The 22178-nt window shown below is 36.6% G+C and overlaps 1 protein-coding gene across 1 annotated transcript; it reads left to right on the top strand.

Moving 5' to 3' along the window:
* Positions 1–1502: 1502 nt before the first annotated feature.
* On the top strand, positions 1503–21902 carry LOC136249493 (uncharacterized). Its single transcript, XM_066041518.1, has 2 exons — positions 1503–1596; positions 17899–21902. The coding sequence occupies exons 1-2, from the start codon at positions 1585–1587 to the stop codon at positions 21688–21690; spliced, it is 3804 nt and encodes a 1267-aa protein (XP_065897590.1). The 5' UTR covers positions 1503–1584; the 3' UTR covers positions 21691–21902.
* The last annotated feature ends 276 nt before the right edge of the window (positions 21903–22178 follow it).

Here is a 22178-nt window from a genome sequence, read left to right as displayed (position 1 = left end):
TGGAAACAAGCTAATGTAACCCCAATATATAAGAAGGGTGATAAGACTGATCCCAGAAACTATCGCCCAGTGTCTCTTACATCTTTGGTCTGTAAAACATTAGAACACATTTTAGTCAGTCAAATAATGAAACACCTCAAGTCAAACAACATATTAACTGATGTACAATATGGATTTAGATCAAAGCGATCATGTGAAGCCCAGCTATTTCTTGCAGTTGATGATTTTGCCAGAGCAGTTGATAACAAAGTTCAGGTTGATGTGGCTATCTTAGATTTTGCAAAAGCTTTTGATAAAGTTGCCCATGCTAGGCTAGCTCACAAGCTGAATTTCTATGGTATAAGAGGTGAATTGTTACAGTGGCTACAATCGTTTCTTACAAATCGTACACAAAAAGTAATCATTGATGGTAGGCAGTCTTCGCCTTGTAGTGTAACATCAGGTGTACCACAAGGATCAGTGCTCGGTCCAGTGTTGTTTCTGATATATATAAATGATATTGTAACTAACATCCACAGTCAGTTGAGACTTTTTGCAGATGATTGTTTAGTTTATCGTCCTATCTACTCACCCGAAGATCATAAGATACTCCAAAGTGATCTTGACACATTATCATCATGGGCTGATATTTGGCAAATGGAATTTAATGTTTCAAAATGTTGCATCATGCAGATATCTACACTACATTCTGCTAGTGAGTTCTCCTATACAATGTACAAAATCCCCTTAGAAGTTGTTGAGAGACATCACTATTTGGGAGTACTTTTAGATAACAAGTTGTCATGGACCCCTCACATAACTTCAGTGTGCAATAAAGCTAATCGTCTACTGGGATTTTTGCGAAGAACTCTCCACCATTGTCCACCTCACTTAAAAGAACATGCATATAAACAGATTGTCTTGCCATCTATTGAATACTGCTCTTCTATCTGGGATCCACATCAACAATCACTCATTCACAAGTTAGAGATGATACAACATCGTGCTGCACGTTTCGTGTTAAATAGACCTTGGAGAAGGAATCATAGGGACAGTATAACTGAAATGTTAGTGGAATTAAAATGGCCAACACTGGAAGATCGTAGGAAACAGGCACGTCTGATGCTGTTGTTTAAGTTTGTAAACAAATTAATTTATGTTCCAAATCAGTATCTTCCAGTGTTATCTCCTGCAACAAGTACCAGGGCAAACCATCCCTTGAAGCTATTACAGTTGTATGCCAGAACAAATCGATATAGTAACTCTTTCTTACCAAGATCAATACCAGACTGGAACAATTTAGATATGGAAGATCTTGACAATATAGACTTACTTACTTTCAAGAACTGTTTGCAAAATGCATAGACACTAAAATTTTGTTTTTGTACATTAGCGATTTACCCAATGGGTTTTGCTAATCAATAATAATAATAATAATAATAATCAAGTAAAAGCCACCCGTAACCGCGCCCACTATCATTTTCGTACTAAAATAATTTTGCCATTATTAAAAATATACGGTAATAAAATTCCCCCAGCAAATTGTGGTGACTGTGATGGTTGTAGGAATGGCCAGATAAGTCTGATAGCTACAACGAACCCAAGATGAGCAAGCCAGTAAGAGTGTTAAATGTGTATTCTGATTCAGCTGTTCGGTCTAGCTCAGTACTGAGCCCGCGGGCCGAGTGAGCCTATAGCTACACTGAATATCGAGGTTAACATGTACAAGGGCCCGAATGTGTCGGAATGTGTGCATGAGTAGACGCCACGCGCTAATTGCTCGCGCAGCCAGACAACTTTTTTCTTTTTTGTCATAAGTTGCGCGAGACAACATAGCTAGGTAAACCGTTACTCATTCGCTCGCGATTTGGAGTAATCGAGTACGTCACAGTATAGCCCTGCCCACATATAATAAGAGCTTGTATACTGAGAGTAGGCATTCCAGCCAGATTTTTAAATTTTGGAAAAATGGACTTTTTATGTGCTCAATAGATGGAGTATTGATTGCCAAACTCAGAAATATACTGTTTGTTGGGTTGGAATTAGCTACTTTGGCATGCACAGTGCTTAAAAACTGAAAAAAGGTACATTTTAGGAAGCCATCTAGCAATCTGGACTGTCTTGAAATTGCAGTTGCTTCTAGCTGCAAGTTTGTACATGTAATGAGAGTAACCTCAGGTCCTATCAGATCTCAACAATCTTTGTATGCTTTGTGATGAACAAATATGCTTCACCTACTGCACACTTCTCAATACAATGGTGCATACCCATAGGGAAGTGGCTAATGGCTATCTCAAATAAGTAAAAACATCAAGTTAACAACTTATAAAGGTAAACAACTAAAGTGGAGGTGTCATAATGGTGCAACAACACCTAAGGTGGAGTTGTGGTTTCAATTATGGCATTGTTATGTCAACTTTGAAGTGATTTGTATTTTTGAGCTGATGACACAGCCATCAGAAAATTGCTCTGGAGCTGAAAATCACTAACCCGAGCAAAGTAACTATGCACTTTAAAGTAAGCACCAGTGACTACCTTCCACCCAACAGTACGTTTTTTTGTTGTTGTTGTTTTAGTTTTAAAGTATTCTACATACATTACAAGGCTTGAAAAGATTACAAAACAACACTAAACTTACTTATATGTAACGTGCATGATAAAACTAAGACTTCCACGATGGTCAGTGTGTGGACAAACCCCATAGCAATTTTCATCCTCATTGGAGCTTGGATGACGGAGCAATCCCAAGTTAAACACGATTTGTTATTTTGTGCCAGGGTTCTATTGGGGAATATACGGAGAATTTATTTATTAAAAAATCTCGGATACTGGAATGCCTACTGAGAGTTATAAGAAGTGCTTTTGTTGGTGGTCCCAGTGGGACTTGAGAAACTGACCAGTGAATTATTTATAGCTATCAGCAATAGAGCACCAAGCAAAACAACCTGATTGGTGAAAACTATGTTCACAGATGTACCGTCCAATGTGATCATTTGTTACAATATTACTGTGACAAATGATCACATGATTTGACCACTTTTTGGCAAAACTTTGTCACAGCATCATATACTTCCAATGCCAATGATAATGCCAGATTGGATGTATCTGTCAAAAGTCTTTGGAATCCAATTCTCATGAGCAAGCTTTTGTCGATCTGAGGGTATTCAATCCCCTGGCTATGCGTCTACCTTTAGTCTACAGGGGGGGTATATAGTTGTTATTAAAGAAAGGTACAATTTGTTGGCTTTGCTGCAGTTTTAAGTTTTTTCCTAATACAATCCTTGATCAAGTGCTTGACAGATCCACATTCTTCGTCTGGTAAAACCTCAGGTGGCTGCTGATATATCCTTGGCAGTTAGCAAGGCCAGGCTTTAAGTAACTGATGAGTGTTATTGTTTCCAATTGTGGTATTGTTGTATAGAACCAATTTGTCTTAAGCTGATGTGTTCACTTGTCAACCACCATCCAGTGATGGTGGTTGTATTGGTATTTAGGTGTACAGGGTTCCATGGTTCTCCTATACAATTATGCATGCAGTAGGACCAGTGATAAAATCAGCCACAAATTGTGGCTCCCAATTGCATGAGACTTGGGAGTGAACTACCTGGGGGTTGCGAACTTTGAAACTCTAAGGTCATCCTAACAATCCTGTAATATCACACCCCAAGCTAGTTTTGGATAGAAGAGCTACTCTTGGAATTTGAATGGGGTAAAACTGGACTCTAGTCTATCATACAAGACTCCCTTCAATGTCTGTGCATTTCCTCCCCTATTATTATATTGATAATTGTAAGAACTCATAATATTGCATAGGTGTTGTGCAATATCATTACAAATTTGTAAATGATTCAATAGTTCCTACTCCTACGACTGCAGCTGATAAATTGTTCCATTTTGGAATCAAGAGTTCGTAATCATACAGTATGGTGGTACTGTATATTAGGGATCATGTAAAACTGGGCTTTTCCAGCCAAATATATCACCCTAAAACCAGCCTCAATTTTCTTTCATGACAGCTCGGCAGCATTGGTCAGGTACACCCAAGCCCAAAAATGTCAACCCCAAACCCTTCCAAAAAGTTTCTATGGAATTTTAAACTTATTCTATTTAATAGAATTTTATGCTGACTGCCTGACTGACTGATTGATTCCTCCAGCCAAGCATAACTCAGCAATGGATAAAGTTACAGGCTTAATTTTTCACTGTTCAACATCGCTTCATCCTGAGAGTACCTTTTCGCCAACCACAGTACCTAGAAATACATGCATCGTGGACTTCCTGTGTCCTCCTTTGTGCCATTTCCAGTTCTTTTTGCTGACAATGCAAGGTGTAGATTCATGATAGCGCAATGCAGCTTCCCTGTGGCTGCATTGGCTATCGCCCGTATTTCCGTAGTGACTGGATTGATTGCAGAGACACTTCTTGTAGTGTACTTCATTTGTAACACTGTGTAACAGGCAAAACATAGCTGATAACAAAGCGTAATGGCCACCTCCCTTTCTATTATGCAATTGATTGCTGGAGTGCGCATTCTAATGCAAAATTACTTAAATAATAAGTTTTATGGCATTCCTGGCATCATTCTTTCTTTTAATGTGGTATGTGCTGGTTTATTTGTCTTAATTGTGTTATTAAAAAGTAAACAAACAAGTAGAAGGAAAATTAGGAATTTTAAGTTGGATTGGGAATCAAAGAAAATAAAAGTTGTGAAACAAGGGAGCGAATAGCTAAAAAGTGGTGAGACAAGGTAGGTTGCCTATACCTGCAGATATACAGTGGGCATCTCATCACTTTTTAGTTAATCGCTCTCTTGTTTCACAACTTTTATTTTCTTTGATCCCTAATCCAACTTAAAATTCCTAATTTTCCTTCTACTTGTATATATAAGTAAGGGAGAGAGTATCCAGCTTCCAATATAGCCTGTACAATATCACTGTGTTAAGATCAGTCAAGTTTTCCTTTGATCAAATTAATACTTTTTCTGGAGATAGTTGATTAATGCTTATTATTATATTGTTTAATTAGCAGAGCCCTCCTGGGGCATAAGTGCTAATGTACATTAAATTAAAAGTGATTGTATAATAATTGTTTGAAGCTGTCAATAGTTTGTTGGTTGATGATGTCTTGTGGTAGTCCATTCCATTCTGGTATTGTTCTTGGAAAAAATGAGTACTTATAATTGTCAATTGATGTATGATAGTGTAGGAAATTTTTGTTCATGATTAGATCTTGTAATGGTGACAGGTGATATTGTTGGTAAGTAGCTGTTAGGTATTTCAGTTAGGTTGTGGATAATCTTGTATAATAGAGTTAATCTTGCACATTTTCTCCTTAATTGGAGTGGTGGCCATTCTAATAATGTTAGCATTTCAGCTATACTATCTCGCATATTCCTTCTCCATGGTCGATTCAGGACAAATCTAGCTGCTCTATGTTGTAGCATTTCTATTTTATTTATGTCCTTTAGGTGGTATGGGTCCCAAATTGCAGCAGCATATTCCAGCACAGGTAAGATAAATTGTTTATACTGTAGCTTAATTCTTTAAGTGCACGTGAACAGTTTCTTAAGTTACGTTGTAAAAAACCGATTAGTCTGGTTGCCTTGTTGCATACATGGTTAACTTGTGGTCCCCAAGAAAGATGGTGATATATTATTATTCCAAGGTAAGAATGCTGTTCAACAACTTTGAGGGGTTTGTTTGACATGTGATACAGAAATGTTGTTTTATGGTGGTGTTTGGATAACTGAAGAATGCAACACTTGTCAACATTAAATTTCATTTGCCATGTTTTAGCCCAAGTATTTAGTGTATTTTAAGTCTTGTTGTAATAGCTGATGGTCGTTAGGAGAATTTATTGGTCGATAGATAAGACAGTCATCAGCAAATAAACGAACAGTGCTCTGAATATTTGATATTAGATCATTAATATATAGTAGAAATAGTGTTGGTCCTAAAACTGTACCCTGAGGTACTCCAGAAGTGACTTTACATGGGGATGAGTATGTGCCCTCAATGACTACTTGCTGTGACCTGTTGTGTAGAAAGATGTAATCCACTGAAGTGTTTTCCCTCGTATTCCGTAATAGTCTAGTTTCTTCACAAGCCTGGCATGTGGAACTTTATCAAATGCCTTTGAAAAGTCCAGAATTCCAATGTCGACTTGTAACCTGTTATTCAATGCACGAGCAAATTCATCAATTGTTAGCAGGAGTTGTGATTCGCAAGAGCGTCTAGCTCTAAATCCGTACTGGTTGTTACACAATATACTATTTGTTTCCAGGTGTTTCATAATCTGACTGATTAAATATGTTCCAACGTTTTGCAGAAAATTGATGTTAAGGACACTGGACGATAGTTAGATGGATCATATCTTTTGCCTTTTTTAAATATTGGAGTTACAAATGCAGACTTCCACTCCTGTGGTATATCGCCAGTAGTCAAAGATTGTTGAAATAGGTGTGTAAGCATTGGTGTTAACTGATATGCAAGTTCCTTAAGTATTCGAGCTGGAATGTTGTCTGGCCCCCCTGTTTTGTGTGGATCTGTCTGAGATAAGAGAGCAAAGACACCAGGTTCTGTGATGGTTATCTCTGCTATGGGTGGATGAACTGATTCAGGTAATGTAGGTAAGGAAGTTTGATCTTCTACTGTAAACACTGATTGAAATGTACTATTGAGAATTTCAGCTTTACTGCTTGGTGTAGTAACTATTCCATCAGGGGTTTGTAGTACACTAATTCCGGTGTAGTCACAGTTCTGAGATTTAATGAAGTTCCAAAAGGGCTTGTTTAATTTCCTTTCAGTTTACTTGTGGAATTAAGACTGTTGGTAAGGTAGTTGTTATGTTGTAGTCGGATGGATTGGTGTACTTGTTTTTGAATGTTCTTAAATAGCGTCCAATCAGTAGCTGTCCTGGTTCGCTTTGCTTTATTGTAAAATCTCTGCTTTTTCCTTATTAGTCTTTTAAGGCAAGGTGTCATCCATGGAAGTTTTTTCTGGCTAGAAATATATTTCATTGGTATGTAGGTGTCAACAGCTTGTAAGAGGTTTCCACGTATATAATTCCAGTTTTCTTCAACAGATCTTGAGTTGGTTTCATTTAGTCGAAAATAGTCTGCAAAAATGCTGCTTACTTTGTCACGGAGAGAGACCCAGTCTGCTCTTTTAAAACAGTACAGTTTCTTTCTAGGTTTGCTATTACAAGGAATACAATTTAACAGATCAACAATGACTGCATTATGATCACTTAAGCCGGAAACAGTTCTAGATTGGCAAACATAGCTAGGATGTGATATAAAACATAGGTCTAAAATATTTTCTTCTCTAGTAGGCTCGGTAACTATTTGCTCTAATAAAAAGTCTTGGGATAGCAAAATTAATGATTCTCTAAATACTGCTGGCAAATTAGATTCAGTTAGACAACCAGAAGACCGATCAATTCCTGGGAGTTAAAATCACCCCCAAGAATGAGTACTGCATCAGGAAACATTTGTTGAACTTGTTGTATACATTCAGACAGCTCTTCCCAAATTGATATTGGAGAATGAGGAGGATAGTAGAAGGATCCTAAAATTATATCAGGATGGTTCTGTACATGTACTTGTGCCCACACTACTTCACATGGAGAATCTTGACTAGATGGAACATTTTTGTCAACTAATATGAACACTCCTCCACCATGACTGTTTCGGTCTTTCCTGTATGCATGATAGTCTTTTGGGAATACTTCTGAATTTGTAATTTCTTGATGCAAATGTGATTCTGTACCAATTAAGAAACGTATACTATATAGAACTAAGAATGCTTCTAGTTCAGCGTGCTCATTTGTTACGCTGCAAAAGTTAATAATTGCAAGATGTTGTAGCAAATTTTCGTTTGGACTATACTGGTAGATTTTACAGGTGAACTACCACAGTTTATGCCTATAGTGTTGTGACTAGGGATTGATTCTGTAGGAGTAAAATCATCAGGACAATAATTTCTTTTATCAGAATTTAGTCATTGGGAATCAGTGGAAGTAATGTCCATAGTTTGGGATGGCTCAGGCTGAGATGTATCTGTACTTGTAGTGTCAGAGGAAAGAGGAACAAGCTGGCTGAGTTGGTTGAACTTTGAATTGGTGACTATGCCATGTGGCTGATTATTGACATAAACGTGAGCATTACAAATTTTGATAGATTTGCGAGAATAGCTTTGTTGGATAAGCTTCCATCTTTCTTTAAGTAGTAAGGATTCAGTGTTTCTCTCTTCAGGGGTCATATCAGGCTTGGCAAGTATAGGAGCAGAAAGCTTACTTCTATCATACAGGACAGCTTGAGCATCTAGTGCATGGAGAAACTGTACTAAAAGTATTCTTGGGCATTGCTGAGTTGGTTTGAATTTTCCTAGTCAGTGTAAATCTTTAATTGCTGAGCTTTCGATATTGGGTACAGCTGAGAGGATGTTTTTAAGATCAGATTGTCATCTAGCAGGTTTAGATTTGTTCGGAGGACATTCTGCTATACCATAAAATACTACATTGCGCTTCCTGTCGGATGACCTTTGCTGATTGATGAGGGGAGTTGTAGGTTGGTTTGGGGGATCAGGCAATTGGTTACTAGGCAACATTGGCTGCTGGTGTATAGTTTTAGGATGGCTAGTCTGGTTCCCTTCTAGCTTGCTTATTTTGTCAGTTAGGGTCTTTATGGTCTCTTTTAAAGCACTGATTTCATTATATTGTTTGCCAAGGGTGCAGTGTGGACACAAGTATGGAGAGGACTCACTTAGTAACTTCTCAAACACAGGACGAGTAATGCCGGCACAGTGTCTATGAATCCACCCCTGACATTCCCCTTCGCAGAATATTAGTGTTGATAAGGTCAAGACTTTATTCTGTGAACAGGCTTAATGTGTTACTGGATGTATTTTAGTTACATACTCTCTCCCTTACTTGTATTATGAGCTCTTGTTGGAATGGTGTCTGGAAAGAAGCTGTGTTTGTAAGTATTAATTCTTGAAATGGAATTAAAAGTCTATGTTCATGACCTCTGGTGGTATGTTATATAGATAGCTCAACTAAAGTCGTGTATATAGGATCTTGAATAGCATTGTTAATTTCAATATGTTCCTTCTGTGATGTAGCATTTTTTCATTTCAAATTAGATAACATAGAGGTGACACTGCTATAGGTTGAAAAGTCTGACATGACAAATCTTGTTGCCCGACATTGGATAGCATCAATTTTGTTGATGTTTCTCTGGGTGTAGGGAGCCCATGCCATCACAGCATATTCTATATAGGAGAGCCAGTCTTACATAGCTTTGATAGGCATCTACTTTTAGATTTCTTTGGCAATAGTATAGGTTACGTCTAAGGAGTGATAAAGTACAATTAGCTTTTTTACAAATAATGTTGATGTGTTTATTGCTTTGTTTTATCTGCTTTACCAGTTAGGCACTGGAGGGAAAACACTGGAGGCAAAGCCTATACAAGGTGCTTACCACTAGCCAAGGAACCTAGTAAGCAAAAATCTTTAACTAAAGTGAAATGGGACAAATACCTAGAAGGGGTTTGAAACAATCCATCCCTAGCCTGACTTTGATCCGCAGGCCACCCAGATACTAACCAAGCACCACATTCCGTGGTGAAACCAGGGAGGCAAGCTAAGTAGAGGAAAGTTGTTGTTTTTATCTACTTATTTATCAAATGATAGTTTTGAGTCAACGATAACCCCAAGATATTTGGTGTCAGTTACTTGCTTGAGTTTGCTGTTGTAGAGAATGTAAGATGTCAAGGCTTATTTGTACTACTTCATATTTTTCCACATGGAATTTCATTAACCACTTTCTTGCCCACATTTCTAAAATATGGAGATCTGCTCTGCATGCAGTCATCATCAGTTTCTATACAATAAACAATCATCTATAAATAAATTGCGGGATGGATGGACTACAGCCTGGTAAGTCATTTATATAGATAAAATAATAGTCTGGTAGATATAACTGAAAAAAGGGGTGAACCTGGAAAAATTCAAAGAAGGCTGATTTTGGTATCATTAGAAAGCAAATTTTTCATAGAATAACATATCCAAAATCCTCTAAAATCCACCTTGGGAAAAATTTTTTATGGCCAATTTAGTAATGAGGCATATGTGACTGGATTCAGGAAAGTGGATCTTCCACACATATCCAATTTATTAACTTTGACAACTCTTAACTTCAAATTGGAAAATGGTATTGACTTGAAATTTGATCAATAGTGAGCACCAGCATCACTTATTAGGTGGAGAAAATGTCAGAGTGATATTCAACTTGAACACTAAGTTGTGGTTTCTCAATCGGATGCATTTGCAAACTCATTTTTGCAAATCTGGTCATTTGTGACCAACAAAAATGTGTTATCCTTAAATTATTTTTCATAAGAAACAGTTTCCTTAGCACTTCTGCAACTCTCTCCTCCACATTTTGCAACACACTAATAATCCATGTTTGCAACAAGAGCATAATATTGCTACCACATGGATTTGCAGTGGAGAGCTGGAATTTATATTGTACAAAATTAATATATATATATATATGATCTATGGGACTGGTCCCATGTCTATCATCATCGGTTGCAGCCTTAATCCTTCTAGTTTCCAGCCCCATATCAAGTTCCCTCCAATGAATAACTTCTTGCATCAGCTAAAACCATTGATCTTGAAAACTCCATCCAACTGCAAGGGTTAGCACACTTTCACAGCTCGCATGTGTAATAACTTTCTGATGTCACCATTTCCATGCACTTTGTTTTGTATACCTGAGACTCCTCAATGAATCAGACTGATTCCCATCAAACTCCAACTTTTTCAACATGTGCAATTGTTGCATTATACAATCCATCATTAACTTTTCAATCATTTGCACATCATTTGATTGCTGATTAGGCCGACTTTACCTATTCAAATGTTGCGGACATTGTATCACAGCCACCCCAGGCATGTGAAAAGAGGACCTACATATGTGTCCAATAACGTCATCATTTTTCCAAATCTTCAAATGTTTTACAACCTCTGAATGAAAAGAGATACGTACTTGTCATGTTCTGCTTCCAGCGTGCACCAGTAGCACAAGAGCTTCATTGTTGTCATCAGCCACAACATTCACTCTACTTCCTTCAATTGCAAAATTGGAGTGCGCATTGGACCATCAGTATGTCAGAATCTCCATGTGTGCAATCAGTGTGTAGGACTGTCAGCATCCCCAGGTATGTTATGGTATGTGCAGGTGTAGATATTTAGTCAAGTGAATCTATGGAAGCATACAAAAGTCAGGAAGTTTTCTTGCAAATGAAAAGAGCAAACATCAATTGATTGTCCAATATCTGAGAGATGATGGTCAGGTTGTGCATCACAGTAATTTGGATGCTGACACACTGATTGTTCAATGTGCATTTCAATTTGCAATTGAATGAAGTAAAGTGTGTTGTAGCTGATGACACTGATGTTCTTGTCCTCCTGCATGGTGCACCAGAACATAGCAAGTATATATTTTCTTTCAGAGGTTGGGAAACATTTGAGCATTGGAAAATTGATGACATTATTGGGCACATAGGTCCTATTGTAACGTCATAATTACATCTTCTTTTTTCGCATGCTTGCATGGAGTGGCTGTGATACAACATCTGCAACTTTTGAACTGGCCTAATCAAGAAGAAAATGATGTGCAAATGATTGCTAGAGCAACACACTTTCATAACTTGTATGTGCATCTACAAGTTATTCATTAGAAGGAACTTAATGACTAACTTGATCCATTACCATAATGGAGCTGGAAACTAGAAGTATCAAGACTGTATGCAACTGATGATAACAGACATGGGACTAGCACCAGAAGTCTTAACTTAAATTTGTACAATATAAATGCAAGCTTTCTACTGAAAATCCATGTGGTAGCAACATTATGCTCTCAGTGTAATCATGGATTAAAGTATGTTGCAGCATGTGGCAGTTGCAGGGGAGAGAGTTGCAGAAGTGCTGAGGAAACTGTTTACAATAATCGTGACAAATATATTTGTTCAGAACTTACATGATAGGCACCTTTTTTATTTCTATAACCAGTCTTATTCTTATTTCATATACAGCTAATATTGATTGCAATGAATTTCTTATGAGAAAATATTTTAAGGATAATGACTATGCATTTTTGTTAACCACAAATGACCAGATTTGCAAAAATAGATCTACCAAATACATTTAATAAAGAAACCACAACTTAGTGTACAAGGTGAATATCAGCCTGAAATTTTGTGCAACTAATAAGTGATGCTAGTGCTCACTACTGATCAATTTCAAGTCAATACCATTTTCCAATCTGAAGTTATGAGTCGGCAAATTTGGTAAATTGGATATGTGTGGAAGATCCACTTTCCTGAATCCAGTCACATATGCCTCAATACTAAATTGGCCATAAAAATTTTTCCCCAAGGTGGATTTTAGAGGATTTTGGATATGTTATTCTATGGAAAAGGTGCTTTCTAATGATACCAAAATCAGCTTTCTTCGATTTTTTTCCGGGTCCAACCTTAAATCTACCGGACTATTGTGAATACTATAAAATTCTAAGAAGAGTTGGATCTTTGTGGGGTCCTTGATCCCCAGGTCCACTGATTAGTTATTTGATTATATATTATTTTGTAAAACTGCATGTAGCCGGTGGAATAAAACCCAGCCTCCTCTCAAAGACCACCCCATAGGATTAGGCCAAACACATGGCTATAAGAACAATTTTAAAATAACAACTTTATTAATTTTTTAAAAGTTATAGTGTGGGATTATGGGATTACAAGCAGTTTAGTTAAAAAAAGAAGAAATACTACAATTTACTACCTAGTCACCATCACTAAGGAAACATTACAAAGATCTACAGTTTGGATACCACCGTGACATTTACAGTGCCATATTAACAAACTGAAGCTATTCAAAAGTGTGCTGCATGCTTTGTTGTTTCCAATCATAGAAGAACAAGTATATTGTATCAGTGGTTAAGAATTCTTTAAACATGAAAATCAGTACAATGCCAAGATGAAGAATTACGTTTGCTAATGTTTTACAAAATTCTAGATGGTTAGAAATGCTGAATTATATTGTACTTACAGTTAGATCTATACCTGCAGAAACAGTATTAAGTTGAGCACAAGCTGATTCTTACAAATTTAGTTTCTTCCCTCAATCAATTCACCTACGTATGAAACAGATTACAAATTGATAGTATACCCTCAATGATTTTAGAACCCTATTCTCGTTATAGCTAGATATTGTATTACACACGAACGTATGGTATTTTCCTGTACATGAGTTCATAATGCTTTCCAATTAATATCCACTGTTTATACTACCTCTAGCGTTGTGATGCAGGTGTCCTTTTCAAGATTGGACAATCGGTATGGTTATACAACCCAGTAGTGCCGGGAAGAGACTAGTTGTTCACTTTGATTGACTCAAACCTTGTAATCAAGAACTGAGGACTCAAGGAAGCGCTGATACAGTGAGTGATCCAAGCAACAGCCATCGCGCACTCATCTCCAAATCATAGATGCATGCCTGCATGCATCTAATCCAGAAGAAGCACATCACATCCTTTGAACAAGGGAACATGTAACTCCGTATACAGCGAAATTCAAACATGGTTGCTATGCACTAAAAAGTAAATTCCTTATTAGAGCACTATACAAAGGCCCATGCTTGAGTATGTCATGTTAACAGCACGACGATGCAGAACTATGGAGACAAAGTTGAATGACACAACAAAAGAATGTTATCACTAGTTTGGTGGAACCTGCCCCTTCGCAAAAAAAGGAAGGGTCTGATCACTCTAGCATTCAAAATTTGTAACATATTACAGAAAACAGGTACAGTAATGTCAATCAGACTGCATTGTTGGTAATTCCTAAATTTTTGTGACATTTGCTTTGGAGTTATCATAGACATTATAAAATTGCATAATGCATGGAAGAGTTTGCCACGAAATTTTGTGAAAATGTAATATGATCGTATGATTGTGAGGCTGCTAGTAGTTGGCAATAGGGTATTCTGATTTTTTATGGTGAAAAAGGAACAGAGCAATAAAGGCAAATGCATATAGCAACATAGCTAGCCATAAAAACATGGTTTTAATAAAAAAAGAGTATATCACACATACCATAATTACAAAACAATCACAAGAAATCAATCAGATTATAATTGTTCATTATTGTTCTAATGGAGAAGCAGGTGCCCCTCAGCAAGGCAAGGTCAATAGCTGGAGGCGGACAGGGATACTTGGGTTGAGAATGTGATCCTCTAATGCACAATATTGAAAAGCGAAGCAAGGAGAACCCCAAACTACAACAGAACTAGCCCATAACCACAGAATAAGGGGAATTCCACTTCTCATTGAGGAAGTGGGCAAGAAGTTTATAAGTGGTGATAGCTGCCTTCTCCATACTGCCAGATGTGGAAAATACAAGCAGCATAAAACTTCCATGTCCCACTTCTTGGACACATTCCTTGTAATGACATTTCGCCAGTTTGTGTCTTCGAAATGTAGCGGCTAGGGTAGAAGAGCGGTTGGAAGCTGCAAAACAGTTAAATACCCATACATCAAAATAGGTGTGATGTGTAAACACCTTCAAAAACCAGAAGCCCTAACATCTACTTGTGCATCATCATCTTGAATGGCTGGACAGTGGTGCATTATTTCACCAGATAAGGGATACAACGAGGCTCAAGCTGGACATCGTGACACACTTCGGACATCAAACTTGCAGTCAGATCCCTACTTTCATTGTGCCTAAAATTGGAAAAGCACCGTGTGGGCAACTGATCATGGGACAAGCTAAAATCCTTGCCACACACACAGTAAGATGCAATATGTGATGGCATAAAGCCATATCTTAAACAAATAGCATCAATGAATTCACTGTTGTGGAGCGCAAAGCCATACTGCTCCAAGAGAAGAGCAGTAAGCACCCCTTCTCTAGACAACATTCAACTGCCCAGTGCAATGGAGGAGGTCAACTGGAAATGGTAGACTGCAACCAAGGATTGCTCCTTGAGGGTAGACAGATGGCAGAATAGCTCATACTGGTGGTGAGCCCATCCTCAGGCAAAGCTGGATACTGATGGACAATCTAATTAATTAAGCCATGTATTAAGTTTTGTTCATTGATTCTGGCTACACAAAGTTTTTTGCACCATACTTTGGCTAAACGCAGAAGATTCCATACTGCCATCATGGTTTATAGAACTCTTCACCAGCTCATTGAAGAGAAATGTTTAATCATACTACAACTGTTAGGAAGAAACAGTCATCATCTTTTCAGAACAACATACATGTGGCAAGAATAGTTTTTATTTCAAAGGTACTCAAATCTGGAACTCAATTATTGCCTCACTATACACTGCAGCAAGTCTTGGACAATTTAAACAATTACAAAAGTCTTATTTTTAGTGTATTTGTGCATATATGTGTTAATTGCTGTATTTTAGTCAGTAGAAAAGCCCATTCAATATTTTTAAAATCTATCGTAAACATTTCGTCTTGTTTTGAAGGCATGTTTAGGCTTGATTGTGCCCAACCAATGCTGGTTGTGAAGGTATTGTGATGCTGGTTTAGTAACCTTTGTGATATTTTGCTACCCTTTGACATAAATAAAAGATATGTTATGCACCTATATTATGGTTGAGTTTCTTTACTGCTACTGTTTCTCTTTAAATCAATTCTTGTCTGCACTTATATAGATATTAGTTCTATCACCAAGTTATCAACTACAAGTGGTTTTATGGTGTCTTTGAACTGAACAGTAATAAGTCACATATACAAGTATAAGAAAAGTTAGGATTTTAATTAAGCTAGAGTAGGGACATTGTAGTACCATGATAAAAAGTACTGAAATAAACTGGATTGGAGTAGTACGTAATATCCAATTGCTGTAAAACAATAAGAAGCAAATATCCCCACTGTGCATTTCAATCTCAACTTGGGATATTATTAGCTTCTTATAGTTTTACAGCAATTGGACATTACATACTACTCCAATCCAGCTTAATTGTTTCAGTAGTTTTATAGTGGTACTACACTGTCCCTCTCTAGTTTAAAATTTCTATACTTGTTTGTGAACTTTTTCTGCAAGTTCATGACCACTAAACACACTGTACAATATAATCTAACTGGATTTTTGAAAATAGCACTCATCCATATAGGAAGGAGCTATATATAGCCCTAAAATTTTTCATCCATTTAGTAATGTTGGTGCTAACTATTGACCAGATTTGAAGTCATTAGTTTCCTTTAATCTGTCTGAAGCTATGAATTGTTAAAGTTGGCAAATTGTATATGTGTGTGGGAAGACCCCTTTTCACAAAACCATGCAGTCATAATTACATTACTTGTGACACAATTATAGTTAATGACAGCACTATAATTATATGGGTATATACAAGTAGTCAGCAAATCTTTGCCGATTAGCTAGCTAAAAGTAACACACCACATATTATTGCTAAACTAGAAGTTCATCAAGTTATGTACATAGCTTAACACAAGGTTCACTCACTAACTTTATTTACATGGTAGCACTTAGCTATTGCTATATGTGGTTTGCTTGACACATTATGTGCAGAAACAGAAATGAAGGTAATGATGAAGCGAACAAGAGAAGCAGCTAGTGCAAGGGGAGGGGGGCTCAAAGGGTTCCATAGAACCCCCCTTTGGAAAACGCCTGACTGAGAACTGCTGACAAGTTTTTCTTCAATTTCATTAAAACTAAAATAAGTTTACCAGTCAAAGAAACATTTATAATATTTATGTGACAAAACAATTACTTTTACCTTTGTTTACAGCAATAATACTGTGATAGGTGCCTCTAAAAAGATAATTATTGTCTTTATTTTCTAAAGCTATAACAGCAACTGTTAAAGGCTAATCAGTTTCAGTTGCATTTCTAAAGGCCTAAATGGTAAGATTTAAAAGTGAAACATTGCTGGGAAGTTTTCCATTAGGAGTGGAACTTCCCCTTTTAGAAGTCTGGATCCGTGCCTCTAGTGAGCAGTGTTGGTCACGGCAAACGTTCAGAAACGCAAATAATTAAGTTAACCTTGCTAAAAACAAACACCTGTCTCTGATGATATTGGACAGCTCACTCAGCACTGCAATGTCTACAACATGTATCCACAGGTGTACACATTATGCAATTAGTATATTGCATAAAGTTGTGTAACATGTAGCTACACCCATGGATGGAACCCCTACTATCAATGAAGAACCTTTACTGGTACAGAAGGATAAAAGGCAACACAATAGTGCACGCATTGTATCAATATGCCAAAGGTTTCTTCTTAAGTGGATTTGAAAAGTTTTGTGAAAGAAGTAGGGCTGTAGCTGTACCCAGTTTTCTGGCTATACGCTTGACTAAACGCGTCAGGCAGGCAGTAGAAAATTCTGTCAAATAAAAAAATTAAAATTCTGTAGCAACTTGACAGAAGCGTTTTGGGTTGATCTGAAGGCACACTTTTGGGCTTGATTTTACCCAACCAATACTGTCATTTCATTGTGAGGAAAACTTAGTGCAGGTTTTTGAGTGATATTTTATCTCAGGTCATGCCCATACTTTTATCGTCCCTACTTACAGTACTATTGTACTCTATGATACTGTATAGTGGGTTTTGTATAGGGAGGACATTTTGCAATTTTTGTGGATTGATAGCTATTTACAAATTTTTCCCCTCGAAATTTACAGCCTGATTTAAAAATGGCATTGTTTGAGTATTACAAGCACATAAAAAGATCCTGAAGAAGCAAAAATTTCCTGCCTCGAAATACTGAATAGCAGCAATTTCCTCCCCTTAAAAATCCTGCTATATGGTAATGAGCTCACATTACCTGACTGCCTGTGACTTAATTATGCAATTATTATTGTCTTTTAGATTTTATTACTGATTTTGATCCAACTGATTCAAGTTCCAACTGTGTTTTGCTATACATGTAATGTCAATGATAGTCGTGTTAGTTTGAATACATATTTTGTCAACAAATCATGTTCAGATATTCACCTTGAAAATGGAGTTTATTATTTGGAGGAAGACAAAGTAACTAACATGTTCGAGGATGCAAATTATATCAGATTAATTGGCAAAGAAAACTCCACAATTCATTGTCATTACAATGCGGGATTGGCCTTCAGAAATGTGTCAAACATTGTGCTCCAAAATGTTACCTTTCATAATTGTGGTATGAAGTTTAACAGTACCAGTGTGAACCCAGACTCTCCTAATAACACTACTCTTATATCTAAAGCTGCTCTTCTGATTGAATACTGTCATAATCTGTCATTGAGCTTCGTTACAATAGAGAACAGCAGTGGAGTGGGTATACAGATATACAATACAATAGGAGATGTTAGCATTTCACATTGTAACTTTGTTGGGAATAAAATTTTATCTAACGAGACTGGCAACTTTTCAGGAGGTGGAGGAGTATATATTGAGTTTAGCTTATGCCAACCAGGTACAAATGCTATTGCCTGTAAGACAACTGCAACAAAGTTTACTACCAATGCAATATACACTATTGAATATACTGATTTTACTCAGAATATCGGTTCCACCACTAATCCAAACAGAACTGCTTTTATTCGAGCAGGTAATTACACCCATTTTGCATTTGGCAGAGGAGGAGGTCTGTCTATTTATTTGAAAGGAAATGCAAGCTATAATAATTTTAAAATTTTAAACTGTACATTCACTAATAATTCGGCATTGTTTGGAGCTGGACTGTTTATCGAACTGCAAGATACATCTAATAAAAATAATTTTAGTATAAAAAACTCTCATTTCAAATCGAACAAAGTCATTTCAGAGAGACTTGGCTACACTGGAACAAGTGGAGGTGGTGCTATGTTAGATTATATTATATTTAACAAAGATAGTGGAGTCTTGCACAACAATGTAGCTTTTACTGACACACAGTTTGAATCAAATTCTGCGTTCACCGGTGGTGGGTTTTCATTTCATTCTAGCAGAGAAAGTGGTGTAGTTAATCCAACAAATCATTTGCATTTTACTAGGTGCTACTGGTACAATAACACAGCTAGATTGGGAGCAGCTATTGATCTTAGCATTTTGCACTCATCTGAGAATGGCCAACTAATAAAACCAGTGTTTGGTAACTGCACATTTAAAAATAACTCAGTAAGCGGTTTTGGCATAGATCACAGGTTTGATAATTATGGAGTGTCTGATCCTAATAGCAATAATTCATTTGGAGGTTACTGGCCAGGAACAGGTATAATGTATTTGGATGGTATCACTGTAGACTTGTCTCACAATGTAACTTTTTTCAACAACACAGGCAGTGCTATTGCAGCTATTGGGGCTGGTATAAACCTTTACCCCAATACTGTCCTTAATTTTACTAACAATCAAGGCAGCGAAGGTGGTGCACTTTACTTAAGTGGCTATTCGTGGATAAGTGCATCACCTAATGTACAAGTATTATTCATCAACAACTCTGCTACTAGTTTAGGTGGTGCCATATATGCTCAGAAAAGTGGTGAACATGATTTAGTGTCTAATTCTAATTGCTTCATACGGTACAGTGACAACATTAAACCACCTGATCAGTGGGAGAATGTCAGCTTTAAGTTTATAGACAATCATGCCTTTGTAAAGGATGGTGGTAATGCGATATACACCACAACAGTAGTTGATTGTGCTTGGAATGGATCATTTAATGTAGTAGATAATGCTACTTTAAGAAACGTTTTTCTTAAGTGGAAAAATTTTGAATTTAACTGTACCAAAAGCAATTGTTCTAGATATATTCAAACATCTGCAAGATCCTTTAAGAGATTAAATACAGCCAGCAGATTGAAAGTAGCTCCTGGTCAAATATTTTCATTTCCATTTGAAGCACAAAATGATTTCGGTGATTCTACTGCTACCATTTTTAATATTTTCAGCAATGATAAGCAAGTTGGTATACCTAACCCTGTGGTAGAAACTAATGGAAGTTCTATGTTTACAACTAAAAGTACTGAGAATTTCTTTTATCTTCAATTTGAAACAGTGGATAGCAGAAAACATGTGGGCTATATTAATGTTTCAGTGAAAAACTGCCCCCTTGGCTTTCATTTAAATATTAGTCAATGTGTTTGTAACACTGAAAAATATGATGGGATCAGCTACTGCAGTTTAAATGAACTGGAGATTTACATGGAACCGGGTTATTGGGCTGGGAAAATTTGTGGTAACTTTACTACTTATATGTGCCCATCGTCATATTGTAAACACAACTTTAGTGTAATACCACTGAATAATGACAGCAATGTTTTGTGTAATAACAGAACTGGAAGACTCTGTGGTGATTGCTTATCTGGATTGGGGTTAGAAATTGGTACTCTTGATTGTATTAAATGTAATGGATCTCACTTCATGGCATGGACGGTATATATTACAACCACATATATACCTATTACTATCGTGTTTATTTTATTATTATTACTAAACATGAACCTTGCCGTTGGGCCTATTCATTCATTTATTCTCTTTTGTCAGATTTTTCCAGCCATTACTATGGATAACAATCATTGGGGCAATTACAACAATGCTTTGCAGGTTGTTAATAGCATTTACGGCACAATCATCAATGTTATGAGTTTAAAATTTGATTTACAATTTTCCACAAAGTTGTGCTTGTCATCAGAGATGACTGTTATGGATTACTACTTACTACAATATTTAGCTGCACTATATCCCTTGTTGATAATGGTTGTTATATTAAGTGTTATCAGGTATTGTCCTGGTTGTATACCCTTCAAATATTTCTGGCATAGCATTAGACGTTGTGTGATGGCTATTAGGAGGAGAACATCCATTCAGCAAACAGTGATACATGGCTTCATCACATTTTTGTTATTTACATATTCTAACTTTGTAAATGTTTCATTTCAAATTTTGGCTTATGCGGCCTTTGAAGATGAATGTAAAAATCGCCAACCTGTACTTGTTCCAATTAGAAATGGCACTATGAATTACTTTGGAAGTGATCATTTACCTTATGGCCTAACTGCATTAGTATTTTTACTAGTATTCGGAGTCCTTCCTCCATTATTATTGATGGTTTATCCTGTTATTTTGTCAATTATTGGATACTTTGGATGGGATGACACTGCAACTGTGCATACTCTAAGAAAGTGGATTCCACTTTATAAGCTCATGCCTGTGTTTGACACATATTGGAGTGAATTCAAACCTAACTGTAAAGTATTTGCTGGGTTTTATTTTGGTTATCGATTCTTGGCTTTCATCATTTTTTCTTTTTCACCTTCTGTTTATCAGATATACTTGTGGATGTCTGTACTCTTTGTAATGATGCTATTCTTGCATTCATTAATTCAACCATACAGAAAGAGTACTTACAACAAAGCTGATATTGTAATGTTTTCAATCATAATCATGATTAATTCTTTTTATGCCTATTCCGAATTCTTAAGGACACGGAATGTAACAGAGAAGATGATGCAGACTTACTTGTGGATTCAAACTATACTGCCTCTTGTTCCATTTATCTTTATCATTGGCTACATTATAAGAAAAGCACACAAGATAGGGTTTACAGTGATATTTAATCAAGTTGATGATGATGAAGCTGAAGAATTTGCTTATGAAGCACTGTTGAATAGGATGGATGGTGATCACCAAGATGATAACGATGACTAAATATTTGGTAGAAACACATGCAACATACATTTCTTTTAGTTTTTAATCTTTGTGTAAACTATCGACTGTGATTGCGATAGGCATACACTGTGTATACTTACATTCTGATTGTTGCAATACAGATGCACACTAATTAACTATATTGATTAATTATGTATGTTAATTTATGTTTTGCAATACCATTATGCTTATGTACAATTTATTTTTGATGGTTTACGTCTATCTATAGTTATATATCTATGTAGCTACGTAGATAGACAAATAAATTATATAAATCATAGTAATGCTGTCTTCAATGACCATGAGCTGTAGAGGTAAGTGACAGTCACGAGTACTTTAGTTATGAATCTATATAATTATAATCCTGATGTGCAAAAAACCCTGGATCCGCCCCTACAGTATATGTGTTGTACGCAGCTTTGTGTATACATTGTTGCTATGTATGTGTTACTATGTACGTATGTGCATGTACTCCAGTACAGAAGAAG

This window comes from Dysidea avara, chromosome 3 (assembly GCF_963678975.1).
Source record: "Dysidea avara chromosome 3, odDysAvar1.4, whole genome shotgun sequence".
Lineage (NCBI taxonomy): Eukaryota > Metazoa > Porifera > Demospongiae > Dictyoceratida > Dysideidae > Dysidea > Dysidea avara.
Note: the sequence above shows the minus strand (reverse complement) of the source record. Positions and strands in the feature narration are given on the sequence as shown.